Source organism: Siniperca chuatsi, linkage group LG9 (assembly GCF_020085105.1).
Source record: "Siniperca chuatsi isolate FFG_IHB_CAS linkage group LG9, ASM2008510v1, whole genome shotgun sequence".
In the NCBI taxonomy this organism is placed as follows: domain Eukaryota; kingdom Metazoa; phylum Chordata; class Actinopteri; order Centrarchiformes; family Sinipercidae; genus Siniperca; species Siniperca chuatsi.
Window position 1 is genome coordinate 24,638,297 of NC_058050.1, and position 12,037 is coordinate 24,650,333.

The following is a 12,037-nucleotide window of genomic DNA, read 5'->3' on the forward strand; positions in this document are numbered from 1 at the left end:
TGTTCTTCCTTTTCTTTTCCCATAAAGGAACCTGATTGCTGCTTTTGTATAATGTGGCACTCCAGTGCCTAACTAACCTCTGTAAAATCCTCCCCACAGACTAAGCCAAAGCTTTTAGTATTAGACTGCTTAAATTTGAATCATGAGCTTGAGTGTTTTTATGCGATGCCATCCAATCCTTTGCTGTTGGAGTATGTGACAGTACTACCAGGACCTACTAATGCCACTCACAATCTCTCTCTCCCTGTCTTTCATGCTCTCTTTCCCCTCCCCCCTCTGTCTCCCTCTTTCTTTCTGCTGCATTCCTGGTCTCATGGAATTGCAACAGGAGGACAAAGTGGTTAGCAAATCCTTTTCTGCGTTTCTTAGAACTGTGTCTGAACACAAGCATTGTTCATGAAATGCTGTGATATGTATATATGCACATACAGCAGCCAACAATGACATGAAACAAACAAGAAAAGTCCTGATTAGTCTTGTCTGTGGATCTACCATGTTATGCTGAAATGAACACTGAATAAACATAAATAAAACAAAAAAATAATGTTTTCAAGAGGGTAAAATGTTTTTGATATAGTGCTTCTCAAACAGAGATACAAAGAGTGTTAAAGGACAGAAGACAGCTAGGACTGGAATTAAAAGGGATGAAGCTTAAACAAGACTCAAGGAATAAAACACACACGTGAAGTTAAATTTACTCGTCACAAGGACGACAAGCACTACTTAGACTGTGAAAACAGCTTCTGTGGTTCTAGATGGAGCTTTATAAAGTTTGAAAAATAACCGTGATGATGTGATCGAAATAGGTTTGGGCTTGAGACTTAAAATAATAATACTTACTCCAACAAGCAAGTTAGGGAAGTTGCTTTTCTAACCACACTATTGGTAGAAAGGGTTTTGATCAATATGAAATCCCACAGCTGATCCAAACTATCCCAATCACCGCCAATATATAGTCCTACATGTGATGTATAGAACAATATAGATCAGAAAGGGAAAGCAATACTGACTGACTGTAGTATTGAATAGCCTTGGGGATTATCTGTGCTACTAACCAAAGAAATATAGCATCACAAAGACAGCCAGATGAACACATCATAGGGGACATATCATTGTTCTTGTCCATGTATAACATAGATTTCCCATAGCTGTCTTATCTCTAACCTGCTTGTGTTTAGCTGTTGACTGCCAAACAGTAAGCAAACAAGTCTATAGGCCACACTGGAGGGAAGTACATTCCAGCAGGTTTGATCCAAACATCAGAGCAGCAGAAACCCTGGGGAGAGACCACGCCCTGCTGCTCCCTACATTGCCAAGATCCCAGTTGTACATGCTGCCATTGTTCAATGGCAGATAATAGCAGGGAGATCAGTTACCTTGTTGTACAGATGGTGTTGAGCAATAACAGTGGCAGCAGGCTGGCAATGGACAGTATTGGCAGAGAGGCCCTGGGATGTGCCACTGAGGCAATGCCTGCTATTTACCTGGTGGTGCTCTGGCTTCTTGACACTCAAGGTCAATTCTCCATATAGACCATGGACACTGATGTTAATATAGTGTTGCTCAAAAATTAATTGAATAACACTTTGTAATGTAAGGAAAACTATATATTTGTGTATACTGAGATACAACTACAAACCTCAAAGGAAGATGCAGGGGTAAACATTTGATTCCGGTCCAGAGGAGTATATGTGGCTCCTTTGTCAGCACTTAGTCACTCCACTATCTCTGTGCTTGACAAAACTGACATATTTCAAATATTTTTGCAGATGTGCCTTCAGAATGAGTTGAAAATCCAAGAAATAGCTTATACATAGACTTGTCTTCAGCGGGGGAGCAGAGTAAGCGTTTATGGCAGGATACAGAAGTTCAGATGACAGCGTCAGTCAGAGAAACGGAGAGCCAGCATGGAAATGAGCAGAAGAGGTGGCGAAGGTATTAGGGTGTAAAAAGAGTTGGGCTAGTTCACTAGTCATCCCGTCATTTACACTGTCTGTTCTCTTTTTATCTGGTAATAGAGTCCAGTGTCTCCGGGCTGATGGGCTAATAGGAGCCAACAGGGTCAGCAGGAGCCAGTGAAGGCAGGGGTTGGCTTTTAGCTGAGACCAGATGAAAGATTATCTTTCAGTTCTGTGAGGAGGAGATGTCATTGAGCTGAAGTGCAACTTAACCAAGTAAACATCTGCAAGCGGGTCACAGTTGATCTGATATCAGCATAGGTGACTTCAGTTGGTTGGACGCCATTTATTTCCAATCAATGATTTTGCAAATCTATTATCTTTTCATTGGCATTTTAGATTAATGCATAATTTAAATGTTTATCTGGGCATTCTGACGAAGAGTAGAACTTATGGAGAGGGTAGGGTGTTTATGGGCCGTGAATGTTGTTTTATGCTAACTGCGCGTTATTAGCCAATACAGAAGACTACACAGGGCATTAGTTTTGTGTAGATTTGTGATGCAGTATCCACAGTAGCCCACCGGGACTATTGTGATGTTGATTACTGATTGTTTTGCGTGTTCATGCTTGTACTCACAGATGGACAGAAGCTTTGATTACTCTGCCACGAAGAACGGGCCACATTTTGGTATACCCAACCAGCTTGTCTGAAAGCTTGTGTTTCAGTGAAATAGGTGGCAGCGGTGAAATCTGCCCTTTTTCCATCCGTCTACTCTTTCCCTCTCTCACAGATGGTGACAGGAGTGGCGAGAGAGATCTTGTTCTGTGAAACGCCATTGAATATTTACAAGTCTCTATGTCTGGAACAGCTAGCAGAGTTAAACAGCTGGTAAAGGAGTGTAAGCTTGGAAAGATGGACCCAACTCAAGACTAACAGCTCTGCTCAATAACCATGTTTAGCTGTTTACGACTCATTTGACATGTAGTCACAATTAATCACTTTGCCTTATCACAACAAGCTGAATAATAGATATAAAACGGCGATAAAATATCTGTGTTGATAACAATCACTGCTCATTGATTGTGCCAGGTAGCTTAGCCTCTACAGTAGATACTTGAAGAACAAAGTGACATTTTGGGGGTAAAATATAAAATGCCTTTGATATAGATAAATTGTGTGTCAGTGTTGTGAAGTCTTCAGAATCCCTGCTTGTAGCGGTGGAGCTCCCCACCATTTCCTCTGATGTGGCTTCAAAAGGGCCCGAGGAATCAACAGTCTCCGTGGAGGAAGTCATTTGTGATTAAAGCAACTCTTGAAGATGTTACATGTGCTTCTTGGCCCCTCAACATTTCTGCTATAAAATAGAAGAGGAAGTACCACAGTACTTTATATGGTCCTCTTTCAATTTTAAACAGCATTTTATATAACATGTTGTATTAATTAAATAGATTTGTGAGCCTCTAAACAGCACCACAGAAATCATTATCACCATCAGAAGATACCATATGGACTCTCTTCATTCCACATGCTGTAACCCATTGCAGTTCATTCCAGATTTTCTTTTGAGAATAGAAATTCATAGTTATTAAACATAAAAAAAACTACTGTACTAGCAATATTAATGTAAAGAGCTATGAACTGCATGTAATGTTACAGTATCTTTGTAGCAATGAAGATAGTGTTAACAGCTAGTTAGAAATCCCAAGAATACCATTAAATGTGTTAGAATGTGTTGAAAAGTGATGGAAAATTATAGAATCGATCAATTTTCAGCTCCTCAAAGTGCTGGAAGTTGTGGCGCACATCATTTGCGTCTATGCTGCAGAGCTTGAAAACATGGCTAAGCATACATTTCCCTCAGTTGTATATAGAGATTTTTATGTTTGCAGAGCGCTGCACAACTCTGCATTTTCAAAATTGGCTGTATGAGGACTTTTACAGGATGCTATCGCTACATTGTTAGCCGTTTTTGCCCTGACACTAGATAAAATGCTGCATATGGGAAAGATGATGGGCATAAGCTTACTTGATGAAATGCTGTTTTCTGATGATAATTAAGAAGCTTGAGTTGGTTTGAAAAAAAAAAACCCACCGACATTTCTAATAAATTCCTTACTTGATATGGTCATTGTATGACTCACTAAGTGCCCGTTTGTTAGAGATTTAAAAGCTAAAAACATCTTGTGAAAAAATTCAGTCACATCTTCTTAAATAATCTAACAAGACAGTTATTCCCACAGCACGTGAACACAGCATAGCAGCCTACCTGACACGTTCACGTTCACATTTTGTAACCTCTGGCCCCATGACTTCATGGTGCTGCAGTTGTCTGACGACATGAAGAGACGTACATAACGATGGCGATGACCACGGCTGTGCTCTGTGTTTAACTGGAGCCCGAGATATGGTCCCAGGCTCACAGCACAGACTGAGTCGGGCATGACAAAGTGCGCTGACACAGGAAAAGCAGTGCCGCTCAGTTCTCTGCGTAGCCGCGTGTCTCTGCCTGTCCATTGGACTGTAGGAGCAGAGCTGGGACGCGCCGCATATGTAATGAGCTCTCATCAACTCCGGCAGAGCTCTGACTCTCTATTACAGATGAACTAATACAGCGGCTGTGGGAAACATAACGTGATTTGACGCGTTATTGCTCGGCTCACATGTTTTCTCCCCGCAGACCTACTGACATTGAGTTCGGGGTTGGTTGCACTGTGTGATGGACCCAGTGTAACGAATCAAGATCGGAATCCGTCATTCATTTCAATGAATTGGCGTCTTCGGATGCTGTAATTGCTTTGTTGAGAGCACCAGAGAAGAAGACTGCGCTGGATCGGATGTGGTCAGTTGAGTCCCCGGTGTAACCTTCACGGTGTTTTCAGCAGCCGCTGTCCGGCAGGCAGCCTGTTGTCTGGACGTGGAGCTGTCCGCCGTGCTGAAGGTCGGCAGTTTCTTCATTTTCAGGAGCTGCGGACAGTCGTCACCACATTATCAGGACTTAAACACGGCGATCTTTGTGCACAGGCACAGTGCTTTCCCCCAGCGGCACCATGGGTAAGCTGAGTGAGCATGAGGCTGTGACTGCATCGCGTTTTTCTTACCGGTCATTTTGTTTGTCAGAAATGTGACCATTTCAGCACTCTCGGATAATATGTACTGCTGTAGTTAATTTCAGAAAACCTGTCCACAAATGCCCTTTTAAAGACAGAGCATATCTGCCAATTCATTGTTTTAATTGCAGTGTTTTACCGACATTTAATTTTGCTTCCAAGATGAGAGTCTACTGCATGTTGTGTCAGTGAGCGCGCGTCACGTCTGTGCACATTTTTTAAACACGTTTATTTAGGTCTGCGAGGCTGAATGGGATGTGTGTCTGACACACACTTGCCATTTCTATGTAAAACCACATTTTGGATTTCTACAGTATTTCCCTCCTCTTCCTCGTGTCTCTAAACTTCAAACAAGGAACATAAATATTCATCAAGTCTATTATTATTACTGGCGCGCACACTAAAATTAGAAGCTCATTAAAATGTAATTCACCACGTGCAGCCAGTGTTGGAGCATGTGAATGTAGGGGCGCTCCCCTTTCATTCTCATTGGCCGCGAAATGAACCAAAATGCCCTGTAAACTTTTTATTCTGGAGAACTGCCTCAAAAACCCAATTGCATTTACAGCTTCCAGATGGCAACCCCCCCCACAATAAATATCCATTTATTTATTGGATTTAGGTGTATTACAATATGTATCTATGATGTTGAAAATATGGCTAGAGGAAAAATCTGTGCAGAAACATGCACTTTATCCAATGTTATCCTGCTCCTCAAAATAACAGTAAACGATGTCTGCGCATTCATAGATAGTTTCCCCTCTCTTGATAGACATTATTCATTGGCCTACATATGCATTGTAATGTCTGTCATCGCAGCCCATCACACTTCAAAGCCTCCAGCTGTGGCAACAGTTTGCTCTGGAGTGTATTAGAGAGTATCCTTAGTGAAGCCTGTGTGCGTAAGCTGGACTCAGTCCAGACTGGGATGTTCTGAGGAACACTCCACTCCCCGAACAATGAGTCTTTAATGAGTGGTTCAGTTCACCTCAGTTCAGGTGAAGGAGAGAAACACCAAAGCAATATGATACCTATGACAAGTCATTTACTGCCACATCAATATTGCAGCATGTGCCATCTCTAGTCTTTACTTTAATTATTATTTGGGGTATTTTTGCCTTTAGTTAACTAAGAGGAAACTGGGAGAAAGGAAATTCAATGAAATGCGGTTTCTGAATGGAATCAAACCAGGGGGTTCATGGTTACATTGTATGCATCTTAGACCACTGGCCCAGCAGGATGACCACGGCATTTCTTTTAACTCTCAAATAAAATGAATGTGGCAGCGATGACAATCACTACAAAGGCCCTCTCTTAACAGCCTCCTGTGAAACCAAGAGAATCATTTTAGCAATTATATCACATATACTGTTATGAATGTAAAAATGTACCGTTAATTGATTTAATTTAACATCGGAGCTGGCTTTCCATTTGTGCACGCTGTGGTATGCCTGAAGGATACTGCTGATTCACTCTGGAGCCTCTGTTAAGTAATGTTGTACTGCAGTTTAATGGCCACAAGAGAGAGCTGTGTGTGTGTGTATGACTCCCCAGGAACATTTTGAACGGGGCAAACGGGAGCATCTCAAGTACGGTGCTGAAGGGTACATGTTATTTTCTATATAGTTATGTGTCGTATATATAAGGTAGGACTGTTCACCACAAAAGAAGGTCATTTTCAAAATCTATATCACAGCATCTTTATGAGACAGGCCATATGGCACACATCATTTTGGATTAGATAAATGTTTTCTGTCAAAGATAGTCTGTCCTTCAGTGGCATCCTTAGCTGGTGTATTTTTTTGCTATTTTCACTCTTCTAAGCAGACACATTTTTTAAAGATTATATTTGCTGGTATCACTGGTAACACCCTCTGTCTGAAGAGAAAGTATTAGAAAGGAAATTATTTATTGATCCCATGGCACTGGGTGTTTGTTTCCCTTAATTCAGTTCTTCAGTAAACAGCCTATAGCACATTTAATAGAGTATGTATCTTCCTGGAGTGTGGTAGTGCTAGGTTTTCAGCTTTCTATTTTAGCTGCAGGTTCAATGACTATGAAATGTGCAAACACAGGGAGAAATGGCCCTGCCCGAGGGTCGGAGCCCCCAACCCGTTGCCTGTGCTCAGCCGTGAAGAGTTAAGCCAAAGGGAAGTGTGTGTGTGTATGCGTGTCTTGGGCAGAATGGCTGCAGCGAAAGTGAACACACCTCTGGCTGTTTGACCTGTGTGTGTATCATTGTGCATACATGCATCTGTTGTGGAGTCTGTGTCTGTATACTATTATGAATGAGGGGTATTGCAGTTTCCCTTAAGTGTGGGTTGAGATCACACTGTCTTTGGGCTGCGTCCCTAGATGGACTGTTAGCAGCCTCATGCTGTGTGATGTCTCTGCCAGTGTGACTAAAGACAGAATAAAAAGTGTAATGAATGAAACAACATTTTTCTGTTACTGTCATATATCTGGCACTCAGATACAGCATGATTACATTTTTCCTTGAAATTTGGTTATTTTTAAGATCTGAGAGATTTGTACAGTCATTTAGAATAGAATCATAATGCTAAATCCCATTTCAACCTAGATTGTGTTCGAATCCATTTAGCATCCTTAGCAAGGATGCTAAAAAGGTTCCTTTTTCCTGTTAAGAAAAACCTCGTAGATCATATTCCACATGCTTCTCTATCAGTTGATAAAACTCTTTAACCTCTCACGCAGCCCTTTAAAATCCCTTTGGATAATCTCAAAAGGCAGTCATCCAGTTCAAAACAAGTCTGTTTTTATTTTGCAGTCCATGTAATGTTTTGGACATATGAGGATTCAACCCGGCAGTGACATTTCCCTTACTTTTGCGCTTCCTGCCTAATGCACTGTATAAACATCCATTTTCATTCTGACTCTGTTCCAAAGTGCAAATCAAATCCAAGTATTGATGTTTGAGGCTCAGTGTGCTCAACATTAACTGGACCCATGCACGTTTTTGTTGGCCTGTTTTTTTTTTTTTTTTTTTTGGAATACTAATATGCTATTAGGTATTCACTGATGAGATAAAAGAGCTTGACATGTGGAGTCCAAGGGCTGAGAACGTGGTTAATTATTATTGGCAGACCGGAGAGGTGCACAGAAACTGACTCTTAATTGCAGTTTGGAGGGGTAAATATGTAGGTCATAGGCTGCAGTTTTCTGTGAAGAACTGGGCCGATTGAGAGAGAGAGAGAGAAGGGCAGATTTCAGTAATTAACCACAGGTGAAACACTGTTTTATGAGTAGAGCTCAAACTCTGAAATGCATGTTACATTTTCATTATTAGGATATATAATGTGTAATGTTCCAACTGAAAAGGTTAATGTAAAAATAAAATTAGGTATGCTATTTTCACCTAATAGTATCAGTATCGATTAGATTGTGGAAACTATAACAGATTGGTTATAGGTTATGATTCAGCCTTTGGTCACTGCAGAATACGGAAATCTTTTGTTAGGAAAAAAAAACTCAAGTAGGAATCTTTTTCACAAGTTGGGAAATTCCTCAGACTTATTTTCATTTTAGGATATAATGTCAAACAAATTACAGTTTGTGTGCACGCTCATACATGTGTAAGTATGTACATGTGTGTAACTTCCAGGTGAAGGAAGTGATGTGTGACTGATTAGCAGATAAACTGGCCTTGGTGGCTCCCGGGTCTTAGCTGATGACTCATGGTTCACTGCAGAGCTCTCACCATGACCCCAGTTAAAGAGGCAGTCATGGCCTCACTGGCTACACTCCTCTGGGACACATAAAGCACAATTTGTAGCCTCCCTTCTTCCATTGTGTGTCAGCACAGTTATAGCCCATCTGTAACATTGATAGCTGGTTGTAAATGCCTCATGTGTCAATATCACATAAGCCAGTACATGCTGCCTGCGGTGTGACTGCTAACCTTTTTTGCACTACATTTGAAATGTAACTAAAATAATTCATCATTGCTTTTTAGCGCGTTTAGTGTGTTTCCATGCTCTCACAGAACTCACTGCTTGTTTCAGTGGTGCTACATCCCCGAGAAGGAAGTCCTGTACATTCCTGCAGTACTAATCCATGACAGAACCAGTGATGGCAACCTTTAAAATGTCTTTTGCCTGTCTACATTTTTTTCCTAAACATGCAATATCTACCTGTAGCTGCCAAGTCAAAGTGTCAATCTTCATTGCCTTGCAAGTCTCAGTTTCTGTTTCGTTGCATTGCTGACACAAAATGGCTGTGGTTGAAAGCTTTGAGTCATAGTTTGCCATGTGCTGCACCTGTCAATGTTTGCACATATTGTTACTGCTGATTCCAAATGGCAATTTTATCTCCCTATTCACTCACACACGCACTTACACAGACACACACACAGAGAAACAGAGAGATACACCCTGCTCATATTGAAATCACAAATTATACCAAACACACTGTACTTGTTGCTGCTATCTCACGCTGCTAGTCTGAGGAGGATGTAGACAGCTGCCAGCTGGGAGCTTCACAAGGAGGGTGTTATGGCGTGGAGTTTTATGAAATCCCTCCCAGATTTTGTACAAGCACCCCGTCCTGACCAACCAGTAAGTCACTAGCTCTGTGACAAGGACATGATCTCTCACTTACTTCCCACCCATGAACACTGACATGTTTGATGACTCAGCCAGCCTCACTAGAGCCTGGGGACTGAATCTTGAGTTGTGTAATTGGACGACTGCTTTTTCTGCTACTCCACCCAGGCACCCCATAAAAATTCTTATTTTTATCAGTGTGCTAGTGCAAAAACTTTACATGGCATGCTACAGGTTGCTGACCCCTGGGATCGTTAGTTGCGTTTCTTCCACAGCAGTTACTACTCTGTATCACCCTGTTCTTCAGGTCCAGCCAGCCACTGAGATAAGCAGTTCTGGTTTAGGCTAAGGCTACTAATCCAGCTTTTGAACCGCTGCAGCCAGTAACTGTACAGTTTAAGCGAGTTCAGTTAATCTACAAATAACTTATCAGTCATTTTTTATTTGATTCAGTGCTTACTGAAACTGGCGAGCTACAGACCAACTGATGGTGGGTGAGGCAGCATTCAGAGCCCGCTCACACTAATAACAGTAATGCACTGACTCAGCACTGGGACTGTAAAGACGGGGAATGTGGTGGGCAGTGGGGGGCTGCAGTAGCTCTTGGCTGCCCTACTGGCTGTCTGGCCTGTCAATCATTTGGCAAGCTCCTGGTCTTCTCAGACACACTTAGATATCACTTTAAGTTGCTCGGTGTTAACAAGACAGGTGTGCTCATGCGGAGCAGGCTTGAGTGAGATTCATGTTTCACCGTAACATATATCAAATGATGCAGTTTTTACAAATAAAACCATATAAGTTTTCTCCAGAAGATGACTCGAGACAGAATGCTGAGCTTTACCATGCTGTGTGTGTGTTGTGTCTGTGTACATGTGTGTGTATAGTGATCAGGGCTCCTGTCTGCTCCTGGATTTATGAGGCTAATGTGGTGAGTTTGCTGCTGGGGCTGCAGTATAGAGCAGATAAAGGCACGACATCAAAGAGCAGTAAAAACCTCCATCTCTCCAGTCCTTGTAGAGTATAACAGAGGGAAAATGTTGCAATTATTTTCCATTTATCTTTCCAAAGTGCATTAACCGCAATTGCGTTATCTCTACTGTACCTTCATTAAGGTGTGAATAATACCTTCAATCATTAGTCATGTAGGCTCTGCATTGTTGCAGTTTGTTAACCAGAAACAAGAGTTTAATAGTAATGTACTGCGTCATAATGAAAAAGAAAAAAATGAGCTTATGTGCAATATGGAAACCTTAGCACGTTTGATCTGTACTAAGAGATCTACAAGGACTATTTGGACTCACACACTCAAAATGTATAATAATAATAATAATAATGATAATAATAAACTGAATCCATATGATTTTACCTTTCAATGATATCAAAGGCTGCTGTATGTGTAAAATATTTCATCATTCACCTCATCAACATGAATTATCAATACTGTTTTTGAATATTATCGCTGTGGGGTGAAAACTCAAAACTCCAAGTTTGTTGATTTCTTTCAGAGTTTAAACCCCCTTTCAAATCTGATTAGTTATACCTCATTTTAGATGTAAAAACATTTTCACTTAGCATCAGCGATATGCCTCACAGTGGTGTTACAGCTTTACATAACACAAACACCCAAATCACTCCATTACAGCTCATCATAGGTTATATAAGACAACATCTGCCTGTCAGTCATCATTCCAAACTATTAACGCCCCCCTTTTCTTCCCTGCAGGTTATGTGGGTATGCAACTTGTGCCGAAAACAACAAGAAATCCTCACCAAATCGGGGGCGTGGTTCTACGGCTCGGGGCCTGGTCAGGTGCGGAGCGTGTTTGAGGGCGGGCCGCAGGGGAAGAAGGCCAAACTGCAGGACCCGTCCCTGTACCCCTACCAGGGAGCCTCAGGAGACTTGACACCAGCGTCAGACAGAAGCAGACCTCACAGCGGGCTCCTGCCCAGACAGGCGTCCCTTGACAACGGTTCGGGGCTGAGGTACTCTCTACCCGGCGACGCACCCATAGACAGGTCAGTTCTATGTGTGGAAAAAAAGCACACACCTACTACATGCTCCATATGAGTTACACTGAGTTGTTTTTATTATTGTGTAAAGTCAAGTAGATTGTTTGATCAGGGAATAATGCATCACAGAAGTAAAGACCTTGCATACGATGCCACTTCATGAAGGTGCATGGACGTGACTGCAAGAGTCTTTTAGCATTAGCAATGAGACTCAAGCCCTGCATAAGAGCAATCTTCTAGCGAACCAGTCAAGGCCCCATATAAAACGGCTTGTACTTGGAGCCCATGAGGCCTATAAAGGAGACAGAGACACAGATACTGTATCTGGCACTAACTCAGCAAATCTACAACAGTCATCCACCCACTCAGTCTCTCTCTTCTTCAAACACACACACACACATACAGCACACAACACATATCAACACAGATGGTTTGAGCCAGGCTCAGCTAGGATTGG

General features: G+C 41.8%; 1 protein-coding gene across 25 annotated transcripts in view; it reads left to right on the forward strand.

The window, feature by feature from the left end:
- rims2a (regulating synaptic membrane exocytosis 2a) overlaps window positions 1-12,037 on the forward strand; it is a 154,861-nt gene that overhangs the window by 28,984 nt on the left and 113,840 nt on the right. For 18 of the 25 annotated variants that reach the window (XM_044207214.1, XM_044207216.1, XM_044207213.1 and 15 more), the window contains 2 exons: window positions 329-340; window positions 11,294-11,586. In XM_044207214.1, the coding sequence (XP_044063149.1) occupies window positions 329-340; window positions 11,294-11,586 (305 nt within the window). The remainder of the gene's footprint in view (window positions 1-328; window positions 341-11,293; window positions 11,587-12,037) is intronic. The other 7 variants (XM_044207225.1, XM_044207250.1, XM_044207229.1 and 4 more) reach the window with 1 other exon arrangement.